Here is a 27,496-nt window from a genome sequence, read left to right as displayed (position 1 = left end):
AGAGAGAGAGAGAGAGAGAGAGAGAGAGAGAGAGAGAGAGAGAGAGCGCAGGGGGGGGGGGACAGAGAGAGGGGGGAGAGGGGGGGGGAAGAGAGAGGGGGGGAGAGGGGGAAGAGAGAGATTTCTGTATGAAATTAGCAATATTTTTATCATATTTATAAACATATGTAGGGAAAATATGCTCCTGGTTGGCACAACCATAATATATCTATGTAGAGTAGTGAGTACAAATAGGGATAAATTGAAAGTTAAGTAGGTGACAACTTAGTCTGTTAAAAAGTATGCTTTCAAAATCAGTCCTGGAATATGAGAGGTGGTAGATATAGCTGCCACTCTATTTTTACAGACCAAAGGAAAACTATGGCAAGAAAGGTGCTAAAATTTGATTACAAATCATAGTTACTGATACATCAAAATGGAAGAATAAAACGTAATTCTTCAGAATGAAGCATACTGGAAGAATGGCTACTCAATATTTCATAAAGAAAAATGAATATACATCAGTAATATCAATTAAAATACTATGTAGTTACAATTATTGCTACACACATACTATCAAGTAATATTTCATTTAAGAGATTTTTTAAAATTTCACAATGCTACACAAAACTCTATACATATAAATTATTTATATTACCAAGGAAGTTAAAAGGATCCATGGAAACACACTAGCTATTTTGTACCACCATTTCCAAAATTTATGATGCATACAATGCCTTTCGTACAGCAATATAGCATTAACAATATACTTATCATCACAGTCACAATATTAACCAAAAATACGTGTGTTATATGAACACTGATAATTAAGATGTATACATTAAAAACAATGTAACATTTGATTCAAGCTTCTTTAGCAATAAATTCATTACAAAACAGAATATTAATGAAAGATAACACACTGATCTCTTCATAACTAATTATTAAAGCAATCCCGACGTGAGTACAGTAGAACTAAGTAATGAACAATAGAAACAGTTGGTACGTAAGTCAAAAAACCACCAACTATAAAATAAGCAATGTACTGGTAATTAGTGTCTACACTGTTCAATATAGAACTGCCTGTACAGAATAGGGCATTTCTTGGTACAATGGATAGCCAAGTATACATATAACTGGACAGTAACACATACAAACATAGCAAATCTGAACTAAAATCATTAAAAATCTGAGAAGTACACAACATGAGAAAGAAATTCTCAGCACTTGCAACACATTCAAAGGGACAGTTGGTTTTATATTTGTTTTAAAATTCAATATAAATGACACGAAATGCTTACAACTAAATGTATAGTCAAGCACAAAATCTCCTAAGCTATACAACACAGCCCTTTTAATACTTGATGATTCTACCCTGCTCGTGGCCTTCTTTGAAGCTCAACTGTAGTGCAGCACTGTCCCACTTAAAAAATAAAAAATAAAATAATATAAATAAATAAAGATAATAATAATAATAATAAATTAAAGATAAATACAAGGTGAAACAAAAAGTACTTTACAACTTTGGAATGATATAGAAATAACTTACAGAATCCGTATATTCATCATTTTGTAGCTACAGTCTCAAGTTTGATTCATGTAGTACATCCGTACCCCATTCTGCCACCAGGAGCGTCAGCGTAATGCACAGTTAAGATGTCTACTTTCACTGGTGAGGAATGTGCTCACTGTGTGTTTCGATTTCATACAACGAGCTCTGCAACAGCTGTTCAGTGTGAATTTCACACTGAATACGCTACAGAACCTCCAAGCAGGCCTACAATTTACCCTTGGCACAAGAACTTTGTTGAGATGGGTTGTTCACTATGACATGATATATCACCAGCTATGGCACTTTCTTCTCTACAGAGAAAACTATCACTATTATTTGTGCCGGGATGGAATAATTTCGCACATTTTGGTGATGTAAGTTTTTTAAGCTTCTTTCACTGTATTGAAACGGTTTTCTCTATGTAACAAAGTTTTACCTTTCTTTATGTAATGTATGTCTTGTGTATTTGTGCAGATAGTCGAGTATCTTGTACAGCATGTTCAGGAGATTGCAGCAAAGATCATCTGTGAACCCAAAGAAAACTGCAGAGCAGTGGAGCTAGAGACCATTGTGCACCAGCTAGCTGCTACAAAAACAATCGATGGCCATTTATTGCTTATTGGTAATTGTTGAGAAATAATGGTGATGCTGTACATTTGTCAATGGTTCAGCTATGGTTTTATGCCTGAGGAAAGGCGGTTACTATTGAGGAACAGGGAAAGACACGAGGGATTAAGATTATGTGTAGAGGGTCAGAAGGACCAGTCATGTAGTTGCTGTTTGTTCGTTAACTTGAGCTGATGTGGTTAGCTATCAATATTATTTAATTGGACAGTTGTCTCAATTTATGGTGCAAGTGGAAAGTTTCCACAATTGGAAAGTTTCCACAATTTTAGAAATATGACTGAAAGTGCCTGCACTTTGGTGAAAGATTGCAGCATCTGACATAGGGATGGATATTAAAGATTGGAAATAATTTAATTTTACTATGCTCCTTGATTTGAAGAATTATCACAGTGACATATTCTTCAATTAGCTGAATGGGGTTTTAAGTTTGTACTTGTAATACAGTTATGAACTATTTAAGGACTGAGAGTCATGAATCGACGAAATATTATTTTATTTCAGTGAGTTGACTGAAGTTATTTAAGTTGGGGTTCCAGTTATGGTGTATTTGTAGCATACCTATAAATTAGATGGTGTGATTAAATGTAAAAGTTTATGAAGGCATTCTCTGAGGTATAGAGTAACAGTCATGAATGTATTGGATGGATTTGGTATTTGAGGTGATAGGTGAGTAGGATTTTGTGGATACTGAATTATTTTATTGTCGAGAGGAGTTCTCAATTTTTGAAGAGATTTGAAGGTTGTTACTGGAACACCCAGACCGGTAGTTTTTTCTTTAAAGTTTACCTCACTCAGAGTTGTGATTGTAACATTTCATGGTGATCCAGACACTAGTTGAACCATATTTAAGTGGAATTCCATTGTAACCATTATTCTTGTAATAAATAGAGACGAGTGACATTTTCATTGAGGTTTTGTTAGTAGGATCGAGGACTGCTAACATCTGAAGTGGCTGAGAGTTCTGTAAAATGTGTTTTAAATTGAGGTGGTAGCATCTACAATTTTTGTTTGATTTTTTTTTATTACTTCATTTCACTTACAGTGGGGATTAGTTTTGTCTGTACAGAGTTAGCAAAAAGAAAAGAATAAACTGTTATTTTGTTTAAAAGTCAAAAGCCCCGCATTCTCATTTAGCCCAAAGTTACTAAATAATTGTTATTTGAGAGAAATAATAACTTACAGCAGAAACAAGCGAGGTCTTAAACTGTGAATATTAACAAGTAGAAAAGACCTGTCAAAGTAAGTGATTCCCGAGTGACAAATGAATGCAAGATAGGCAATCCAAAGTATTTACCAGTAAGGATGTAAGAGTCAGTTATCTATTTAAAGGTACAGAAAATACGAAGGACTGGTTTCTTTTTGTTCCAAAGTTGATAGTTTACAAATGCAGTTTTGTATCATAAAGACAGACATTATTTATATTATTGACGGGCGATGCCATAGCAACAAAATAGATCACCAACTGTACCTATCAAAATTCATACATCTAAAGTACTTTGGATTTTTGGTGAAGGTATTATGCGTAAATAAGAAGGTAGCAAAATATAACTACCTTTACTGTGATTTTACTAAAAGCTCAATAGGGAGGTGAGTGCACTGAAGGTCTGTGACTTATGTTAACAAGTGATCTGAGTTGTGTTTTGTTAGTAGTGATTCTTGGCTACTCTAAAAGATTACAAGTAAAAAAATTAATTTTTTTCTGTTACAGGAACAGTTCTAGAGTGCAACCTCTTACATACATGTTTAGACAAAATAATTTCAGATTAATTTCGATCAATAACAAAACTAAATGGAAAAAGTATTTAAAAACTACATCAATCATAATCTACGTAAATAACAGCCATTTGTGTGCTTGATTGTAATTTCCCAGAACCTGAGCTTTTGTGTAGTGAGAGAGTTACCACCGCTTTCCTTCACGTTATAAATCATTATTTTTAAGACTATTTACAAATTTATTTTTTTTCCTCAATTTTTCCTCTTATCGGGGCTGGGTTGTGTCTGCTAGCAACAGGGCTAGTTACATGAAGTTATAGGTGGCAGTTCTTGTACAGGGCGTATTGTGCATCTAGATATGCTTGGAAACATTTTAATTTTACAGATCAATGACTGAGACGGTGCACCACCTCTTTTACTCATGGAAATTTGATGTCTCTCAACAATCACTTCCCAGCTCGCTGTATTGGCCGAGAAGGGCCAATCGCATGGCCACCTCGCTCCCCAGACTTGACACCACTGGATTTCTTTCTTTGGGGTTTCATTAAAGACCATGTGTATGTTCCTTCCCTAACAAACAACTTAGCCAACCTGAGAAACTGAATTTACACTGCCATTGCACAAGTTATGGCCAATTTGCTGCTACAAGTGTGGGAAGAAATTAATTACCAGTGGGATGTCTGCTGCATCACAAATGGTAATTACATTGAACTAAAATGACACTTGATATTTTTATGTGAAACTTGAGATTGTTTGCTACAAAATGAGACATCTACCAATTCTGTAAGTCAGCTCAATAGATTTGTTTATTGTTCCACAGTTGAAAAGTCCTTCTGTTTCACCTTATAAGGACAAAAGGAACTGAAACAACACTGAACAAACAAAGAAACACACAGAATATGTGGAATGAGAATTAAGTGTAAGAAATGCCTTTTATAGGTTGGACTAAATATTTCTACCTTACAAGGTGTCAAATGAATGTGTACGAGGAAAAGAGAGGGGAAAAGATAATTAAATAGTTTTAAAAATATGGTCACATTTTACTTTCCAAGTGTGGAATGAGTTTTTTTAGCTCCGCACAGAGCCTGTACAGCAAACACCTACTTGCTGGGTCTGTATCCCGGAAAGAATGCTTTCAGGGCTTCAAACAAGTGTTCATTCACAACAAATGGGAAACTGTCAGGCAAGTCTTCCTTGCATGTTGGGCACTTGTACACTTCTGCCTGGAAAGAGTTCTGTAGACATCCCTGAAAAGAAATAAATGCAAAATGATCAACACCAATAATTATCATGTCAGTTTACTGTTTTTTCAATAAATCCGCAATGACTCAGCTTTATTATAATAGTAACAGCATACTGATAAAGTGGTATTAACTCTCTTTTCTTACAAGCATGACAGTCAAGCCCAAAATTTCACCAACAAAATAGAAAGTAAATGAAATTTTCAAGAATATAATTGATTAGTCTTCTTGGAAGAAAAGGAAGAGTGTAGGTAATTTGGGTGAATGTACTGGGGAGAATAGAAGATGAAGACATTTTCGGGGTGTACACAATAATCAGGATTTACTATATGACATTCAGTCAATGCATCTTACATGTATGCGAGTGCTGACTCGGGGCATATATAACAGAGGGAAACATTCCACGCGGGAAAAATATATTTAAAAACGAAGATGATGTGACTTACCACACGAAAGCGCTGGCAGGTCGATAGAAACACCAACAAACACATACATACACACAAAATTCTAGCTTTCGCAACCAATGGTTGCTTCGCCAGGAAAGAGGGAAGGAGAGGGAAAGATGAAAGGATGTGGGTTTTAAGGGAGAGGGTAAGGAGTCATTCCAATCCCGGGAGCGGAAAGACTTACCTTAGGGGGGAAAAAAGGACAGGTATACACTTGCGCGCACACACACACACACACACACACACACACACACACACACACACACACACACACACATATCCATCCACACATACACAGACACAAGCAGACATTTGTAAAGGCAAAGAGTTTGGGCAGAGATGTCAGTCGAGGCGGAAGTACAGAGGCAAAGATGTTGTTGAAAGACAGGTGAGGTATGAGCGGCGGCAACTTGAAATTAGCGGAGATTGAGGCCTGGCGGATAACGAGAAGAGAGGATATACTGAAGGGCAAGTTCCCATCTCCGGAGTTCTGACAAGTTGGTGTTAGCGGGAAGTATCCAGATAACCCGGACGGTGTAACACTGTGCCAAGATGTGCTGGCCGTGCACCAAGGCATGTTTAGCCACAGGGTGATCCTCATTACCAACAAACACTGTCTGCCTGTGTCCATTCATGCGAATGGACAGTTTGTTGCTGGTCATTCCCACATAGAAAGCTTCACAGTGTAGGCAGGTCAGTTGGTAAATCACGTGGGTGCTTTCACACGTGGCTCTGCCTTTGATCATGTACACCTTCCGGGTTACAGGACTGGAGTAGGTGGTGGTGGGAGGGTGCATTGGACAGGTTTTACACCGGGGGCGGTTACAAGGGTAGGAGCCAGAGGGTAAGGAAGGTGGTTTGGGGATTTCATAGGGATGAACTAAGAGGTTACGAAGGTTAGGTGGATGGCGGAAAGACACTCTTGGTGGAGTGGATTTCATGAAGGATAGGTCTCATTTCAGGGCAGGATTTGAGGAAGTCGTATCCCTGCTGGAGAGCCACATTCAGAGTCTGATCCAGTCCCGGAAAGTATCCTGTCACAAGTGGGGCACTTTGTGGTTCTTCTGTGGAAGGTCTGGGTTTTAGGGAACGAGGAAGTGGCTCTGGTTATTTGCTTCTGAAGGGTAGTTGCAGGATGTGAAAGCTGTTTTCAGGTTGTTGGTGTAATGGTTTAGGGATTCCGGACTGGAGCAGATTCGTTTGCCACGAAGACCTAGGCTGTAGGGAAGGGACCGTTTGATGTGGAATGGGTGGCAGCTGTCATAATGGAGGTACTGTTGCTTGTTGGTGGGTTTGATGTGGACGGACGTGTGAAGCTGGCCATTGGACAGATGGAAGTCAATGTCAAGGAAAGTGGCATGGGATTTGGAGTAGGACCAGGTGAATCTGATGGAACCAAAGGAGTTGAGGTTGGAGAGGAAATTCTGGAGTTCTTCTTCACTGTGAGTCAGATGTCATCAATAAATCTGTACCAAACTTTGGGTTGGCAGGCTTGGGTAACCAAGAAGGCTTCCTCTAAGCGACCCATGAATAGGTTGGCGTACGAGGGGGCCATCCTGGTACTCATGGCTGTTCCCTTTAATTGTTGGTATGTCTGGCCTTCAACAGTGAAGAAGTTGTGGGTCAGGATGAAGCTGGCTAAGGTAATGAGGAAAGAGGTTTTAGGTAGGGTGGCAGGTGATCGGCGTGAAAGGAAATGCTCCATCACAGCGAGGCCCTGGACGTGCGGAATATTTGTGTATAAGGAAGTGGCATCAATGGTTACAAGGATGGTTTCCGGGGGTAACGGATTGGGTAAGGATTCCAGGCGTTCGAGAAAGTGGTTGGTGTCTTTGATGAAGGATGGGAGACTGCATGTAATGGGTTGAAGGTGTTGATCTACATAGGCAGAGATACGTTCTGTGGGGGCTTGGTAACCAGCTACAATGGGGCGGCCGGGATGATTGGGTTTGTGAATTTTAGGAAGAAGGTAGAAGGTAGGGGTGCGGGGTGTCGGTGGGGTCAGGAGGTTGATGGAGTCAGGTGAAAGGTTTTGTAGGGGGCCTAAGGTTCTGAGGATTGCTTGAAGCTCCGCCTGGACATCAGGAATGGGATTACCTTGGCAAACTTTGTATGTGGTGTTGTCTGAAAGCTGACGCAGTCCCTCAGCCACATACTCCCTACGATCAAGTACCACGGTCGTGGAACCCTTGTCCGCCGGAAGAATGACGATGGACCAGTCAGCCCTCAGATCACGGATAGCCTGGGCTTCAGTAGTGGTGATGTTGGGAGTAGGATTAAGGTTTTTTAAGAAGGATTGGGAGGCAAGGCTGGAGGTCAGAAATTCCTGGAAGGTTTGGAGAGGGTGATTTTGAGGAAGAGGAGGTGGGTCCCGCTGTGTCGGAGGACGGAACTGTTCCAGGCAGGGTTCAATTTGGATAGTGTCTTGGGGAGTTGGATCATTAGGAGTAGGATTAGGATCATTTTTCTTCGTGGCAAAGTGATACTTCCAGCAGAGAGTACGAGTGTAGGACAGTAAATCTTTGACGAGGGCTGTTTGGTTGAATCTGGGAGTGGGGCTGAAGGTGAGGCCTTTGGATAGGACAGAGGTTTCGGATTGGGAGAGAGGTTTGGAGGAAAGGTTAACTACTGAATTGGGGTGTTGTGGTTCCAGATTGTGTTAATTGGAATTTTGAGGTTTTGGAGGGAATGGAGCTGGAAGTGGGAGGTTGAGTAGATGGGAGAGACTGGGTTTGTGTGCAATGAGGGGAGGTTGAGGTTTGCTGGAAAGGTTGTGAAGGGTGAGTGAGTTGCCTTTCCGGAGGTGGGAAACCAGGAGATTGGATAGTTTTTTGAGGTGAAGGGTGGCATGCTGTTCTAATTTGCGGTTGGCCTGTAGGAGGATGCTCTGAATAGCCAGTGTGGATGTGGGAGAGGAAAGATTGAGGACTTTTATTAAGGATAGGAGTTGACAGGTGTGTTCATTGGCTGAGTTGATGTGTAGGTGAAGGATTAGGTGGGTGAGGGCAATGGATTGTTCAGTTTGGAACTGGTATAGGGACTGATGGAAAGAAGGGTTGCAGCCAGAGATGGGAACTTTAAGTGTGAGGCCTTTGGGGGTAATGCCAAATGCCAGACAAGCCTGAGAAAATAAAATATGCGAGCGTAATCTGGATAGGGTGAAGGCATGTTTGCGGAGGGAATGTAAATAAAACTTAATGGGGTCGTTGTGGGGATGTTGTGAGGGTGACATGGTATTAGAAGGTGGGAAGTGTAACATGAGGTTGAAATGAAAATGAAAATAACTGGAGAAAATAACTGGAGAAAGTAACTGGAGATCTGTTGTGAAAAAAGGCGAAAAAGTGTTGGATAAAGTTGGGCTATGTTGATCCTGTGGTGAACTTGGGTTGGTAGACAACCACCCCAAACCACCTTCCCTACCCTCTGGCTCCTATCCTTGTAACCGCCCCCAGTGTAAAACCTGTTCCATGTACCCTCCCACCACCACCTACTCCAGTACTGTAAGCCGGAAGGTGTACACGATCAAAGGCAGAGCCACGTGTGAAAGCACCCACGTGATTTACCAACTGACCTGCCTACACTGTGATGCTTTCTATGTGGGAATGACCAGCAACAAACTGTCCATTCGCATGAATGGACACAGGCAGACAGTGTTTGTTGGTAATGAGGATCACCCTGTGGCTAAACATGCCTTGGTGCACGGCCAGCACATCTTGGCACAGTATTACACCGTCCGGGTTATCTGGATACTTCCCACCAACACCAACCTATCCGAACTCCGGAGATGGGAACTTGCTCTTCAATATATCCTCTCTTCCCGTTACCCACCAGGCCTCAATCTCCGCTAATTTCAAGTTGCCGCCACTCACACCTCACCTGTCATTCAACATCATCTTTGCCTCTGCACTTCCGCCTCGACTGACATCTCTGCCCAAACTCTTTGTCTTTAAATATGTCTGCTTGTGTCTGTATATGTGTGTGTGTGTGTGTGTGTGTGTGTGTGTGTGTGTGCGCGCGAGTGTATACCCGTCCTTTTTTCCCCCCTAAGGTAAGTCTTTCCGCTCCCGGGATTGGAATGACTCCTTACCCTCTCCCTTAAAACCCACTTCCTTTCGTCTTTCCCTCTCCTTCTCTCTTTCCTGATGAGGCAACCGTTGGTTGCGAAAGCTAGAATTTTGTGTGTATGTTTGTGTGTCTATCGACCTGCCAGCGCTTTCGTTCGGTAAGTCACTGCAAGGAAAAAGAATTTCTAGATTTCCCAGTTAACAATACACTTTTTTCCCAGGTGAAAATACACTATACCCCATGTGAAAGCACATTCTTTTCCATGTCATATGACAATATACATTCCCTGGAGCTGTAAAACTTATCAATCCTTTGAATGTTAAGGGTTTTATACACCAGTGTAGAACTTGATGTCATTTTAGGAAAAGAATACAGCAAAAAATAACGTGTTTTGGAAAGTATTTCATGCACAGCAACATGTAAACTGCATATTTTCGTATTAGGAAGCTATAAATAAAAATTCCACCAAACACAGCACAGTAACTTCCGAAGCACTGAAATCAAGACTGCCCTGCATGATGCATTTCTGTCAGTCAATCACAGCTCATGTCACGTGACCTCGCTAGCCAGTGACAGCAAATACCCAGAGCATATGACGCGCGATGCAGTCATCCAAGAGCAAAATCACTCTTAAGTAGCGCTCATCGAAAGCAGTTTGTTGTCAAAAAGTACTCCATAGTCTTCATCCTAAAGTCTTTGACATATTTTGCTGTGGCAGATGCTTGCCTGCACGCCTGGATTTTCCACTGTTTGTTTTTGGTGCCTGAATCGCAAAACTTTCCTGGTTATAACCTAAGGACATGGTTTCAGCAAGACAGAGCCATAGTACACACGTCCAATGTGTCTATACTGCAAGTTGACAAAATTTTTCCGGGCAGATTGATCTATAGGAGGGTGACATAAATTGGCCTCCTTGCTGTCCAGATTTGACCCCTGTGGATTTGTTCATCTGGGGATATGGCAAATCTAAAGTGTTTGCCAATAATCTGACTTCTCTGGAGCAACTGAAAGAAAATATCTGTAGCAAAGTGGCAGCCATCCCAGTGTCCACACGCAAAGCTGTTATGCCAAATTTTGTTCATCGTTTAAATGAGTGCCATAGGCATCATGGAATGCATTTCAATGACATTACTTTTCAAAAGTAAATTCCTAAACTGTATATTTCAATAATAAATAAAGATTATGTCAATAGACTTCAACCTCTACTTTATTTGGCACACTAAATATAAACACTCTTTTGAGACACCCTGTGCTCCTCATCAAAACCAATACACTGCTGCCACTTCCCTTGCAACTTCACTATTGCATCACAGAAATACTGTTTGGAGGTACTATGCACCCACTCATAGAAAGCTGCCTGCAAATCTTTATTGATAACAAATATTTTACCTCGTAGTGCATGCTTTGTGTTATCGAATACGGCATAATCAGATGGAGCGAGATCTGATGAATATGGGGGACATGGCACAACAATGAACCCCAGTGATGTCAAATCTGGAGCCATGGCATTGTTGATGTGGGGTTGTGCACTGTTGTGCTGCAGGAGCACTCCCTTCAACCACTTTCCCTGTCACCTTCCCTAAATTCTGTCTCTGAGTTGTGTGAGGGTGTCATAGTACACCCTGCTGTTGACAGTTGTTCTTGTGGAAGCCAGTCCATTAGTAGAATGCCACAAGTGTGTCAAAGGACGGAGACCATTTGCACACCTGCAGACACAACAGCATGAAATTTCTTGGGCCGAGAACTCCCAGGGTGTTTCCATTGCATGGATTGGATTTTCTCCTCAGGTCTATGGTAGCGACACCATGATTCGTCACCAGTCACCAGTTTCTCAAAAAAATTTGGATTTGATCTTCCTTCTTCATTTCCAATAGTTGACAACAAACTTCAATTCTGTGCTCCTACTAGGCCCGCATCAAGTCCCACGGAATCAAATATGCACACAACTTTCTCACATCTAATTTGTCACTAATAACAGTGTGTGGTGATGGGCAGTTCAGGTCTGTTTGCCATTCCAGTTCAACAAAGGTTATATGCCTATCAACCATAATCAACTGAAACATGACCTTAATATTTCACAGAGACAACAATGTTGATGGGTGACCAGTATTCACATTTTTGCATACAGATCCCCTTCCACTAGTGAACCCAGTTATCCAGTTGTAAACAGTCCTCTGTGCGGGAGTTTCTTGATCACTAACCACAGTTAAATGTTTATGAGTATCTGTTGTTTTGATTCCATCATTCCACAAAAATCATATGGTCCACCTTTGTCTGTGACAGTCACTTTCCATCTTTCCCATATCTTTCTCTACGTACTACAAACGAGCACTGCTTTTCGTATGCACTGTTCACATCTATAGAGTCTGTGCAGAGTACTAGAATCAATTCACCAACCTACAAGAGGATGTGCCCGCAGTCAGGGCAGTATTTGTAAAACAATGCAATTGTACAATATTTCCAAACACTCACCGTATAGAGGAGATGCTGAGTCACGATAGGCACAACGAAAAGATTCACACAATTATAGCTTTCGGCCATTAATGCCTTTTGTCAGCAATACACACACACACACACACACACACACACACACACACACACACACACACACAAACGCAACTTGCACACATGTCTGCAGTCTCGGACAACTGAAACCACACTGCGAGCAGCAGCACCAGTGCTGGGAGGGGGAAAGGAAGAGGCTGGGGCGGGGAGGGAAAGGGATAGTTTGGTGGGGGTGGAGGACAATGTAGTGCTGCAGTTTAGATTGAGGGCAGGAGAGAAGGTGAAAGCGCGTGAGGGGGGGGGGGGGGGGAAATAGCAGAAAGGAGAGAAATTAAAAGACTGGGTGCGGTGGTGAAATGACAGCTGTGTAGTGCTGGAATGGGAACAGGGAGGGGGCTAGACAGGTGAGAACAGTGACTAACGAAGGTTGAGGCCAGGAGGGTTACAGGAACGTAGGATGTATTACAGGGAAAGTTCCACCTGCACAATTCAGAAAAGCTGGTGTTGGAGGGAAGGATCCATATGGCACAAGCTGTGAAGTAGTCACTGTGAAGCAGTCACTGAGATGAGGGATATCATGTTTGGCAGCATGTTCAGCAACAGGGTGGTCCACTTGTTTTTTTTTGGCCATAGTTTGTCGATGGCCATTCATCCGGACAGACAGCTTGTTGGTTGTCAAGCTTACATAGAATGCAGTACAGTGGTTGCAGCTTAGCTTGTAGATCACATGACTGGTTTCACAGGTAGCCCTGCCTTTGATGTGATAGGTAATGTTAGTGACCTGACTGGAGTAGGTGGTGGTAGGAGGATTTATGGGACAGGTCTTGCATCTAGGTCTATTACAGGGGTATAGGCCATGAGGTAGGGGATTGGGAGCAGTGGTTGTGTAAGGATGGACAAGTATATTGTGTAGGTTTGGTGGACGGAGGAATACCACTGTGGGAGGGGTGGGAATGATAGTGGGTAGGACATTTCTCATTTCAGGGCACAACGAGAGGTAATCGAAGCCCTGGCAGAGAATGTAATTCAGTTGCTGCAGTCCTGGATGGTACTGAGTTACAAGGGGAATGCTCCTCTGTGGCTGGACTATGGGACTTTGGGAGGTGGTGGGAGACTGGAAAGATAAGGCACGGGAGATTTGCTTTTGTACAAGGATGGGAGGATAATTATGGTCAGTGAAGACTTTAGTGAGACCCTCAATATATTTTGAGAGGGACTACTTGTCACTGCAGATGTGACAACCACAGGTGGGTAGGCTGTACAGAAGGGACTTCTTGGTATGGAATGGGCGGCAGCTGTCTAAGTGGAGGTATTGCTGGTGGTTAGTTGGTTTGATATGGACGGAGGTTCTGATGTAGCCATCTCTGAGGTGGGGGTCAACATCTAGGAGGGTGGCTTGTTGGCTTGAGTAGGACCAGTTGAAGCAAATGCTTCACAGCCTGTGCCATATGGATACTTCCCTTCAACACAAGCTTTTCTGAATTGTGCAGGTGGGAACTTTCCCTGCAATACAACCTATGTTCCTGTAACCCTCCTGGCCTCAATCTTCGTTAGTCACTGTCCTAACTCATCCAGCCCCCTCCCTGTCCCCACTCCAGCACTACACAGCCTTCATTTCACCGCCACACCCAGTCTTTATTTCTCTCCTTTCTGATACTTAACCACCCCCCCCCCCCCAAACACCTTCTCTCCTGCCCTCTGCCTAAACTGCAGCATTTCACTGTCTGCCACCCACACCATACTATCCCTCCCCCTTCCCACCCCAGCCTCTTCCTTACCCCTACCCAGTCGCCACTCCCATCATGCACTGGTACTGCTGCTCGCAGTGTGATTTCAGTTGTCTGAGACTGCAGACATGTGTGCAAATTGTGTGTGTGTGTGTGTGTGTGTGTGCGTGTGTGTGTGTGTGTGTGTGTGTGTGTGTGTTGCTGCAAAGGTCTTAATGGCCGTAAGCTCTAATTGTGAGTACCTTTTTGTTGTGCCTATCACAACTCAGCATCTTCGCTATATGGTGAGTAGCAACTTTCCTTCTCTACTACTGTTACATACCATCCTAGATTTTCCATTGTTTGATTTCCATACACTCCTTGCATATAAAGTCTTAAGTTAAATATAATTTCTAAAACTCAATGAGAAAAATGAAAAATTTTTGTAAATCAACCGATTTGCACCACACCATAAATAAATAGTGTGAAGAGAATCCATAGACAGAAAATGAAAAGAATTAACTGTTCCACCATAATCTTTTTGTCGCTTACCAAACATACATTGTGGCTGCACGGAGTCGTTATTGGCAGGTACAACAATTCTTGGCAACAGATGCACGTAAAATTCTCCTGAATAGCTTTGAGGTATCTCTGCAAAATAAAGCACAAATGTAGATTCAAGAAATAAAAGTGCAGTGAGGTCTATATTCCTGGAGGAGATTACTAAACATGAAACAATTCAGGCACGATGTGGTAAAGGGAGAGGGCAGTTTTCATGGAACTGGAGAGAAGAACCACAAAGGCGGAGGAAGTATACATTGGAAAAGTATAAAACCAAATGACAGAGGGAAAGAAAAACTTCTCTACAAATATTAACAAGGATTCCAAAAATGGAGATCTTAGAAAACAGTTTGCTCTATTCGTCCACAAGATCCGGAGATATGCAGACAACAGCATTCAGGTTGATATTCTATTCCTTCAAACCCAGAAGGCTTTAAATAGTATTCTGCAGTGAACCAAATATTAGCTTATGGAATATTAGACTAGCTTTGTGAGTGGATCCAAAATGTCCTACAAGGCAGAATGTAGCATGTCATTCTTAATGGTGTAAAGTTGTCAGATGTAAAAGTCACATTTGGAGTATTCTGAGAGAATGTTATAAGGCTATTATTGTTCGCACATGTATATACGAGAGAAAGCTACAGATGGATCTACACAGGGTAATACATCTGCTCGTTAAGCTGTTTTCCTTGGTAGGGTCTTCAGAGTTTGCCTCCCAGAACAACTAACAAATTATGATGCCAAAGCATAGAGAGTCCTACAGGCAATGGTACAGCGGGACACCTTCGCAGTACGAAGTTTCTCATCTACACTGGCCCTCTCAGTGGCCTGCAAATGGTACAACAAATATATCCAGTAGGAAACATGATTTGGAGCATCAAAGATGCCTTACAGCAGATCCAAAACCAAGGCAGATGGGGTGGGATTTTGCTGGGTACCAGGACATGTGTAGATCTGGAGAAATAGTATAACTGGCAAAACAAGAGGCATTATCATCTCATATCACTGGAAATACTGTAAAGGCTGCTGCCACTCTTCAGGAATGACTGGTTAGTCTCGCCCATTCACAGATATCCCTCGGTTGTGGTTGCAGATACAGTGCAGCTATTTGTACTGTTGAGACCTGCAAGCCACATCACCTCAGCAATGCCAATGGTGCATAATAGGAAAGTTTAATAACCACTAGCATGTGATTAAATTGAAATCACTAAAAATGAAGTTTTTAAAATAATATATTGAGTCTTTATTACATAAAATGGTGGGTGAAATAGGTTTTTGCTATCATACTAGCTAGATTATTTAATGGTAAGACAGAGATTTAGGAACTAGGTTTTAAATTGTAAGACATTTCCAGGGGCAGATGTGGATTCTGACCACAATTTATTGGTTATGAACTGTAGATTAAAATTGAAGAAACTGCAAAAAGGTGGAAATTTAAAGAGATGGGACCTGGATAAACTCAAAGAACCAGAGGTTGTAGAGAGTTTCAGAGAGATAATTAGGGAACGACTGACAAGAATGGGGGAAAGAAACACAGTAGAATAAGAATTGGTAGCTTTGAGAGATGAAATAGTAAAGGCAGCATAGGATCAAGTAGGTAAAAAGACATGGGCTAGTGGAAATCCTTGGGTAACAGAAGAGATATTGAATTTAATTGATGAAAGGAGAAAATGTAAAAATGCAGTGAATGAAGCAGGCAAAAAGGAATACAAACATCTCAAAAACGAGATCAACAGGAAGTGCAAAATGGCTAAGCAAGGATGGTTACAAGACAAACGTCAGGATGTAGAGGCTTATATCACTAGGGGTAAGATAGATGCTGCCTACAGGAAAATTAAGGAGACCTTATGAGAAACTAGAACCACTTATATGAACATCAAGAGCTCAGATGGAAAACAAGTTCTAAGTAAAGAAAGGAAGGTAGAAAGGTGGAAGTAGGTATATAGTGTGTCTACACAAGGGCGATTTAGTTGAGGGCAATATTATGGAGATGGAAGAGGGTGTAGATAAAGATGAAATGGGAGATATGATACTGCGTGAAGAGTTTGACAAAGCACTGAAAGAGCTAAGACAAAACAAGGCTCCAGGAATAGACAACACTCCTTTAGAACTAATGATAACCTTGGGAGAGCCAGCCCTTACAAGACTCTACCATCTGGCGAGCAAGATGTGTGAGACAAGTGAAATAGCCTCAGACCTCAAGAAGAACACTTCCAATCCCAAAGAAAGCAGGTGTTGACAGAGGTGAAAATTATCGCACTATTAGTTTAATAAGTCACAGTTGAAAAATACTAAACACGAATCCTTGCAGACTAATGGAAAAACTGGTAGAAGCCGACCACGGGAAAGATCAGTTTATATTCTTTAGAAATATTGGACCATGTGAGGCAATATTGACCATACGACTCTTGCCTCAGAAGACAGATTAAGGAAAGGCAAACCTATGTTTCTAGCATTTGTAGACTTACAGAAAGTTGCTGACAATGTTGACTGGAATATTCTCTTTCAAATTCTGAAGGTGGCAGGGGTAAAAAACAGGGAGCGTAAGGCTATTATAATTTGTACAGAAACCAGATGGCAGTTATAAGAGTCAAGGGGCACGGAAGGGAAGCAGTGGTTGGGAAGGGAGTGAGACTGGGTCGTATCCTATCCCCGATGTTATTCAATCTACGTACTGAGCAAGCACTAAATGAAACAAAAGAAAAACATGGAGTAGGAATTAAAATTCATGGAGAAGAAATAAAAACTTTGAGGTTTGCTCATGGCATTGTAACTCTGTCAGAGACAGCAAGGGACCTAGAAGAACAGTTGAACGGAATGGATAGTGTCTTGAAAGGAGGATATAAGATGAACATCAACAAAAGAAAAATGAGAATAATGGAATGTAGTCAAATTAAATCAGGTGATGCTGAGGGAATTATGTTAGGAAATGGGACAATTAAAGCAGTAGGTGAGTTTTGCTATTTGGGGAGCAGAATAACTGATGATGGTCGAAGTAAGGAGGATATAAAATGTAGACTGGCAATGGCAAGGAAAGTGTTTCTGAAGAAGAGAAATTTGTTAACATCGAGTATAGATTTAAGTGTCAGGAAATCTTTCTGAAAGTATTTGTAGGGAGTGGAGCCATGTATGGAAGTGAAGAAATGATGATAAACAGTTTAGACAAGAAGTGAATAGAAACATTCAAAATGTAGTGCTACAGAAGAATGCTGAAGATTAGATGTAGATCACGTAACTAAAGAGGAGATACTGAATACAATTGTGGAGAAGAGGAATTTGTGGCAAAACTTGACTAGAAGAGGGGATCAGTTGGTAGGACATGTTCTGAGGCATCAAGGGATCACCAATTTAGTATTGGAGGGCAGCGCAGAAGGTAAAATTGGTGAGGGATACCAAGAGATCAATACACTAAGTAGATTCAGAAGGATGTAGGTTGCAGTAGGTACTCGGAGATGATGAAGCTTGCACACCAAGAGTAGCATGGAGAGCTGCATCAAAGTAGTCTCTGAACTGAAGACCACAACAACAACAACTAGCATTCAACACACTAAAAACCAAAAGAATTAATCACATTATTATAAAAAGTTTTCCATCATTGGCCAGTGTTTTCATTACAATTATAATCATGTTTTTAGGTAAGTTGCAGTTAGCCAGTGATTACATGCAACACTAGGCAAGCTGTGTTATGAGTATGTAATATCCTGACATGATTTACTGTTACTATTACTTATATTATAATGAAAAAATTCTCCTGGTGTCACTGGAAACTCTACAACATTGCGGCCACAGCAAAAATTATCTAGATATTCTATGAGTGCCAGAACCTATCAGGAGACCAAACACTCGAGAAAACACACCACCTCCTAGTGGCTGTCATTGTGGAAATGAAAGAAGGAAAAAAAGACTGAGGTTGTAATATTACTCATCTTGTCTGTTGTTACAGTAAGAAGATATACAGCGTTTCCTGAAGCTATTCGACAAGAGTTCAGTGGCTTTACTGAGATAACACACTAGGTTACGAAACAAACCTGACCATTTGCCTTATACAAACATGTGTCCTATTTTTCAAATATTATGTTTTTTTAGTTGAAGATGGAGAATTTCAAACTACGGGTGAAATTACATTGTTTTACTGTCCATTTTGTATGCCACACACTTCCCTTTCAATGGCTAAATTCTTCCAGTCTTCTCTTAATAGTTACACTCGTTTCAAATTCACACAGAAGTAAGAATTTCTATATTAATTTCTATATTTCTATATTAATTAAAGAGATAATCACTGATCATGGAAGCCTTTTCATTTACATTTTACTATCAACATGTTCCTCCACAAAAGTTATTTATTACGAAACACAATATTTCTTCCATCATAAATTTCATAACTAATACAGCATATTCCTTCAGTTTCAACATTTTGTTGACAGGAACCAGCAACGTTATTAAACTTCTTAAAGTTATTATTAACAATTCTGTCAACAGCTGCAGTATTTATATTAGGCGACTAGCAAGCCAGGCTTGAAAATGAATATGTAAGGTTCGAAACTAGTCACCTAATATGGGGTGTTCAAAAAGTCTCTCCACAGTGCCGTATGACTGTTAGCCGCGCGTGCCGTATGATTGTTCGCCTGCCTGGATTACTTCCCTACAAATGGACTCTCCCAACATTCCACTGTTTCGTTTACCTCAGTAAAAACGAATATTCAATAAATTAATAACTTGTATTTCACCGAGTTTCATTTCGGTATATTCACTGCAGCATACGGCACGTGCGACAAACAATCATACAGCACTGCAGACACACTTTTTGAATACCCCGTATAAATACTGCACTGTTGATAGAATCATTAACAAACGCTTTAAGTGATCCTGCAAGCCTTTCCACAAAATAACTGAACTATTCGAACACTTTTCCCCTAAAAACCAAAATAACACTTCAACTCTTACTTAAACTTTGTAAGAAGTGCTTCATACTATTTACATGAGATGCAGCTGTGCGTAACCACTGCATGGTGAAGCCCAATGGCTCTCTCACACTAACTCAGTGCGTGACCAATAGCATTGGGGCATTGTTGACAGCGAGACAATGCCCCCTCCATAGAGAAGGCATACACAGCTTCAAAAAATTCCAGATGCCAGTGATAAGTAAGGAATAATAGGCACACACAAAAGAAAAAAAACTTGCTAGTTTTCAGAATTATTCTCTGACGAGCTAAAAAAAAAAAGTATACGTACACCTAACCCCCTACATGGGGGAACAGAGGTGTGTGTGTGTGTGTGTGTGTGTGTGTGTGTGTGTGTGTGTGTGTGTGGGCGCGTGCGCGTGCGCGCGCGCGCATGCACGCACACCTAAGTGTGTGCGCATGCACACCTATGTGTGTGCGAGTTGCCTGTTGACAACTCAATGCTTCTGCTTTTCGTTGAGGACCTAAGTGTATGGCAATGTCCACAGAATGAAATTATGGGAAGCAATTAAAAGGTTAATGTGAGAGAAGAATGAATTAATCTGTTAAAAAGTTACACAAGAACACAAAAGTAATGTTTATAATGCGAAACAACTTTATCTCAAAACATCTTTGTTGACAGAAGCCTAAAACAAGATTGTGGATTGTCACCTATTTTGTTTAGCATTTATTTGCAACAGGTAATGAATGGCTGGTATAGCAAATACTCAGCAGTGGGAATAAAGATCGGTAACAATACTCTCCACTCTCTTTTATTTGAGGATCGCACGTAATATTCTTCCAAGATGAAGAGGATATGAAATAAATGCCCAGAAAGCTTGAAGAGTATAGCAAATGGGATTTGGAGATAATTCAGGAGAAGACAGAGTTTGTGTGTTTGGGACATGATTTGGTGAAAATTGATATGTAGGAAGGGAAACAGAACCCTGCAGAAGCTACAAATATTTGGGAGCAATAACAGGAAACTCTGGTGCATTGATGAGGATATTAGTTTCAGAGTAGTAACAGGTAAGTGTGTTACCAAAGCTTTGCATGATATAACATGGAATAATAATATTTGGCAAGACACTAAGAAAATAATAATTCAAACAATGGAAAATCCAGGATGGAATGCAACAATATTATGAAAAGGAAAATTGCTGCTCATCATATAGCGGAGGTGCTGAGTTGCAGATAGGCGTAACAAAAGGATTGTGACAAATAAAGCTTTCGGCCCATAAGGCCTTCGTCAAAAACAGACAACACTCTCTCTCTCTCTCTATCTCTCTCTCTCTCTCTCTCTCTCTCTCTCTCTCTCTCTTTTTCTCTGTGTGTCAATGTGGCTACAGTTGCCTGAGACTGCAGTCGTATGTATGAGGTGAGTTTGTGCGTGCGCATTTGTGTGTGTGTGTGTGTGTGTGTGTGTGTGTGTGTGTGTGTGTGAGAGAGAGAGAGAGAGAGAGAGAGAGAGAGAGAGAGAGAGAGAGATCTATTTCTGATGAAGGCCAAAAGCTTTATTTGTGACAGTCGTTTTATTGGGCTTATCTGCGACTCAGCATCTCCGCTATATGGTGAGGGTCAACTTTCCTTTACATAAAAGGATAATTCAGTGTGGTGGAGAAATTAGTACTGTAGGGAATGGCCTCAAACAAGAAAAGTTAGGGAGAAAATTAGAACAGTGGAAATGGACGAAATGAGAAGATGTCCACAGTTACTGAGAGAAGATAGGATATGAAACAAAGAAGTGTGGAGACAAACAGAGATAACATGCAGCGTAACAAAACCTTTGGAGAAGAAGAATGCTTCAGCGTTAACAGCAGGTAGAGAGAATTCCCACAGAAGATTTTAAACTGGGTGGCACCCAGAATAATGAGGAGAGAAGACAGCGAAAATACACACAGGGAATCAATGGAACACTGAAATCTAGAACCAGGTGGCTGGAACAAAAGAGGCCTGTGGAGATCGAAAATGGCTAACTCCTACAGGAAACGCTGAAGATGAAGAAGAAGACTACATCTGGAATGCAATGGGAAGACAAGTTCATACTAGCCTCCAGCCAGCAATTTTTATGAATCTATACAACAAGTGTTTCAGAAATGGCAAGAGATTCCTCAAGATGACATTTGAAAGCTGCCTGCTTTCATGCCACATTGAATACAGGCAATTTAATCACGCAACACCTGCCGTGTGATGAACGACTCCACAAAATCTCAGAAATATCTCAGACTGCTGCTTCAACTGTAATACTTTCCATTTTCACCAGTGTACTTACAATTTCAGCACCTGGTACCTAAACAGATTCCCAGAACAAGAGCAGTTTTATTACAATTCATACATGATTACAAAAACTGTATACAGTGAAGGCAGTTCAGTGGCACACGTGGCAATCAGTGTTAACAAATGATGTGACAGAGTGCTACACTAGACCTTACCATCTTTCCATCTCTAACATAAAAGCTGCAGTGCTGCCACAGCTCCTCATTTTGCTCATCTTTAGCAATGATGTCTGCTATTCTCGGATCAATTTCATACGGTTCAGGTTTAATCCTTTTATTCAAACTGTCTTCTTCATTCTCATCCATCATGTGGCTTTCTTCTATGCTTGCATAATTTTCAGACAGTTCAGTTTTAATACTTATATGCAAACTGTTTTGTTCAGTCTCATTCATCACGGTTTCCGTTCTAACACTCATATGCAAACTGTTTTCTTCATTCTCATTCGTCACAGGTTTTTCTATCGGCTTCTTGGAACTTTTTTCTAACTTCTTGGAACTTTTCTCCGACTTCTTCTCGGACAGTGTCGGATTGTAATTTTCTGGATACTGCAACAGAAAGTAAATTCGAGTTTATTACATTACACGTATAAAGGGTTACTCCAGACTCCCCCCACCCCCACCACCACCACCACCACCACCACCACCACCACAGCAGATGGTGATTTAAATCACATACAGAGTGCAAAAGTACACCCCTGATAAAATTTTAGAAGTTGTCTACAAATATTTTCTAAGTATTTTGGTATCAGGTGTGACATTACAACCGGCATGTCCGCTAAGATTTGTATGTAAATACAGATTTTTTGGTCAATCGGTGTACGGCTGGCTAGTTGCCGAGATGTGGATGAGCCAGGGAAGTCACACATGGGGCCGGGTAGAGTAACCGGGCCACTGCAGCAAGCTGTGAACAGTTGGAGAGGGCCACACAGCAGGTTACAGTGGCTCAGTGATTTGTAAATCCCAAAGAGGAGAATGTGCTGTCACGGTAGTTGCGGGAATGGGGCAGAATTGACAGAAACAGTGTTAAAAATGAAACCTAATACACCCACTAAAAATGTTTATAGATACCCTACAAAAACCTAAAGACAGTGTCGAAAACAAAGAAACGAAATGATCTCACTAAAATTATTACATGTGCACAACATTATTATTAATTAAGTTATTAACATTGTCACTATACAGACAAGTATTTTCACACGAGACACTATTGTATCATGTCTGACGTCAGCTAGTGAATAACTGTATTTCTATTGGAACTAGAAACTTCCTGGCAGATTAAAAATGTGTGCCAAAGCTAGCCTCAAATTCGGGACCTTTGCCATTTGCGGGCAAGTTCTCTTCCATCTGAGCAACCCAAATGCGACTCCCAACCCATCCTCACAGCTTCAATTGCACCAGTATCTCATCTCCTACCTTCCAAACTTCAGAAGCTCTATTGCAGACCTTGCAGAACTAGCACTCCTGGAAGAAAGGATATTGCAGAAACATGGCTTAGCCACAGCCTGGGGGATGTTTCCAGAATTAAAGTTTCACTCTGCAGCAGTGTGTGCGTGTGTGCGTGTGTGTGTGCGCGCGCTGATATGACACTTCCTGGCAGATCAATTCTACAATTCAACAATGGAAAACCCAGGATGAAGCGTACAGTATTATGATAAGGGTAGTTGCCACTCACCATATAGGTGAGGTGCTGAATCACAGACACAGAGCAGAAATACTGTCAGAAAATGAGCTTTCGGCCAACACACACACACACACACACACACACACACACACACACACACACACACACACACACACACGACTGCATTCTTTGGCTGCTGTGGCCTCAGCAGCAAGAGACTGCAGTCTGTGTGTGTGTGTGTGTGTGTGTGTGTGTGTCCTATCTCTGACAAAGGCCTTGTTGGTCAAAAGCTCATTTTCTAACTGTCTTTTTCTCGTGCATATCTGCGACTCAGCATCTCCGCTATATCCTTTTCATAATATTGTATATTTTTATTATTGTCAAATAAATAATTACAAATTATTTATTGAATAATGAGGCCAAACCAAAGATTATTCCACAAGTACTGCCAGCACGAGAGTTTCTCTGATGTCCTATTCATGTACATGTTTTTTAAAAAAGATTTTGGTAACTTAATAAATGCAAGATTGTAGCTTCACTAATGTTAGGACTGCAATGATAAGCTTTATAAAGTTCCTATGTTGACTAGTTTTATCGCAGTTCCATTTGTGGCAAATAAAAATTGAATATAGCCAGTTATGCTACGTTTAACAAAGAATAAAGTAATATGGAGTTGCTAATCAACCACGAGTATTTGCCATACACAGTACACAGCTGACTGTTCGGGATAATCTGGGGACGAATATGCACAAATAATTGAAAAGACACAAATAATTTAGTTATTTTCACACATATATTCTTTGTTAAAAAGTTAATCCAACTTCTGTGCGTAGATACTGCAGGCCTGTTTATTTCTTAAAATAGTCTGTGATGTTGGTCTGCCTCTGACAGAAGTCGACATTTTCTTGCAAGGTGTTTTGAATTTTTCTTGCAACAATAATACCACTCTACAGAGACTTCCTCTGGTCCATATAATCTAGAAGAGTACCAACATACTGAAATGCAGTACAATGACTAACAAGGTCACTTCTTCATCATCACTTCCACATTCATTCTTTTCTTTTATTTTTTTGTGAAGCAGTGGTCACAATTTTGGCATCACTCCTGTACTGGAAGCTGGATTCACATGTGTTGATATTCAATCATTCAAGTTTTCTTCATCAAAACCATTTAAAACTGCTGCCAGATCCATTACTTGTGCATTTGTTATTTCTTCATCATGGTAATCTTGCAAATCACTTCCTCCAATATCTGGGAAGAATTTTCCTCGACTGAACTAGTATTACGTTGTCTGAATTCCTGCCAGACATCAAAAAAATTTCCACAAATGGCATCTAGAATTGTCAACTTCTTCTAGAACAGCACCAAATCATCTTCACCCACTAGCATTATAAGTAGGCTATTGCTTTACCGATGCAGTTACGCCATGGTCCATTGGCTGCACAGTGGCAGTCATGCTGGGAGAGAAAAACTTTGTTAGAATGAGACCACCATCAATTATGAGAATCTTCTCATAGAGTGTGAAGGAGCATTATCAAGCAATAGAACAGCCTTCTGTGAAAAACCTTTCTCTTCTAGAAATCACCAAACTTATGTTACAAAATGTTTGTAGAACCAGTTTTTGAAAATTTGACTGTTCACCCATGCTCCTTTTTGGTTGCAATAGTGCACAGGAAGATCATTAGCTCTCTGATATCCTTGCATGTTCAGGCATTTTTTTTATTTTACAATCACTGGTAGCTTCATTTTGTGATTCCCAGAAGCATTAGCAGTGCACAAAACTATTAGGCATTCTTTAGATGACGTATCTAGGAGCACCAACTTCACTCTTAAATCATCAGTGCTGGTTGTTAAACATTTCCAATATAGACCACTTTTGTCTGCATTATAAACGTTATCTGATGTTAAATTATTTCCTTTCATACATCCTGGAACTCTTCCCAGAAGGAACCAGCTGCCACAGCATTTGAACTAAGCCACTCTCCTTGCACAGTAAGTTCGTGAGTCCCATTGTTTCCGTCTGGTTAACCATCAAGATGCGGCATTAAATTCTGCCTCTAATCCTAGAGCTCCATGAAAAAATTCAGCTTTTTTGGCACACCTGCCTGTGCCTGAAACAATGACACCTTATGTTTGCTTTTGGCTAAAATATGGCAAGAGATCAGCATCTGATTCATCAAATGTAGATCTCTTCATTCTTTTCCATGCAGATGGTCCACAACTAGAATTACACTTCCTGGTAAAATTCTGGATTTTCTGCTTATTCTTTTTAATGTTCCAACAACCTGTGTTCCAAGTCTTGCAGTAGTTTCCCTCTCCTCAAATCTTCTAATTAATTCTAATTTTTGTTTTAATGTCAACATGTTTCTTTCATTTCCCTGTCATCTCTTTAACAAATTTCTTTTAACTTACTTCATTGACACTTAACCTCCAATTAACATCATCACTGCTGCTCAACACGTCTTTAGTTGACATTTGTTAATGCCTGCACTGCAATAATCAATTATTTTATTCTGTTTTTAACCTATATTCTGCTTAGCAACAACCTATGTGAGGCCACAACTGTTAACCTTTCTTGTTATTTGACACACATTTGATGAAAGAAATTTCTGGCTACAGCTGCACTGGGGCACTGAAATAAATCACTAGCGACAGATGAAAATTTGTGCTGGAGCAGGATTCGAACTTGGATTTCCAGCTTTATACAAGCATTTGCCTTTACTGCTTCAGCTACCTGAGCTCGTCTCCTGTCTGATCCAAATTTCCAAATGCTGCACACTAGAAAGTAGAGTCCACAACTACTCTTCCTCTTTGTTTGCAGCCCTAATGTCTTTATGTGATACATCAGACATTTCTGTACATTTGCAATGAAAGATCTATATTCTGTCAGATATATAGGTATGGTGTTTGTTCTTTCAGACATGCATGTCCGAAACAAAGACACTGTACTATACAATACACGCACCTGATCACTTACAAAAAAACATGATCTCTGCTTGTTGCATATTGAATGGGAGGTCATAACATATGAGAAACAGTGGTTGAGCAGTGTGTGAACTTTGTGTAACTCCAGTAACGATTTCTTTCACTTTCCAGATAGCAATATCTTCTCTGCCTTTGTTGAATTACGTAACACACCTATCTGTATTCTTATCAGAAAGTATTGTATGAGACATCTGTCAGCTGTGCTGTAAATTCCATAGAACATCAGCTTATTGAATGGGAAGTGAATTACAAAGTAAAATGCTTTGAGGAGGAAATAGCAAATGAAAAAATACTGACTACTGAGCAAGACAGAAAAGAATTAAAGACATCAGCTGCCAATGTGCATTGATTTATACCAATGAGGCAAATTGAAAATTTATCCAAGACCAGGATTCATATCCGGATCTTTTGCTTACTAGGCACTTGTGCTAACCACTACACCATCCAGACAATGTGGTCACTTCACCTGCACAGGCTACCCTATCACATCTCCCATCAAACCCAAACTACTCTCAACTTACACCACAAACTGCAGACGTAGTGCCCCTGATTGTTAACTTCACTACTCACAGTATCTTGCCGATTCCAGTAAGTGTTCCAGCTTAGGGTGCATCTACACTGAAGGGATCATCAGCCATCAACACACGCACACACACACTACTGATATCAAACAATGAAAATTCCAGAATGTAACAAGATTATGAAAAGGAAAGTTGCTACTGACCATATAGTGGACTCAGAATCTTACTACTGATATTTTATTTTGTGCTTGTAAAATTATACATTAACTGTAAATTGCCTTTAAATATTAAAGGTGTTTTAACAAAGGTAGCCTGTGTACTAGGAATTAAATATGAAGAGTATCCCACAAAAAATGCAACTTTTGAAATACCCACTACTTCTGATTTTTGGTAAATCTTTCATCTGTTTGTGTGTGGTGAGTAATGGAGTGCTTCATTACTACAGAACAGTGTGTTATCATAGTCAAAATTTATTACTAGAAGCTAGATTTTTGTGTAATTATATATTTTCTTCCTTCACTCCTACGCATGTGAAAAATGTAAATGTTCATGAATTATATCATCAACTACGATGTATTTCAATTTATCATTACATATTTTTTTAAACATTTCACTATAATTACGTGTTTTTTTAACTTTATGCTACATAAAATTACAAGTTATTGCTTTTTCACCCTTTTTCATATTTCGTCATACCTTTGGCAAACCTCTCCCCTAGAAAAATATCTGAATCTAATCTACAGTCAGTTCTAATGGAA

At 40.4% G+C, this 27,496-nt stretch overlaps 1 protein-coding gene across 1 annotated transcript in view; it reads right to left on the bottom strand.

The window, feature by feature from the left end:
• Window positions 1-604: 604 nt before the first annotated feature.
• The window catches only part of LOC126424739 (E3 ubiquitin-protein ligase UHRF1-like), a 163,292-nt gene continuing 136,400 nt past the window's right edge, over window positions 605-27,496 (bottom strand). The window contains exons 11-14 of the mRNA XM_050087457.1: window positions 21,768-22,157; window positions 14,387-14,485; window positions 4,976-5,118; window positions 605-1,402 (exon numbers count right to left, since the gene is read on the bottom strand). Coding sequence (XP_049943414.1) covers window positions 1,378-1,402; window positions 4,976-5,118; window positions 14,387-14,485; window positions 21,768-22,157 — 657 coding nt within the window. The 3' untranslated portion in view covers window positions 605-1,377. The remainder of the gene's footprint in view (window positions 1,403-4,975; window positions 5,119-14,386; window positions 14,486-21,767; window positions 22,158-27,496) is intronic.

This window comes from Schistocerca serialis, chromosome 10 (assembly GCF_023864345.2).
Source record: "Schistocerca serialis cubense isolate TAMUIC-IGC-003099 chromosome 10, iqSchSeri2.2, whole genome shotgun sequence".
NCBI lineage: Eukaryota > Metazoa > Arthropoda > Insecta > Orthoptera > Acrididae > Schistocerca > Schistocerca serialis.
Note: the sequence above shows the minus strand (reverse complement) of the source record. Positions and strands in the feature narration are given on the sequence as shown.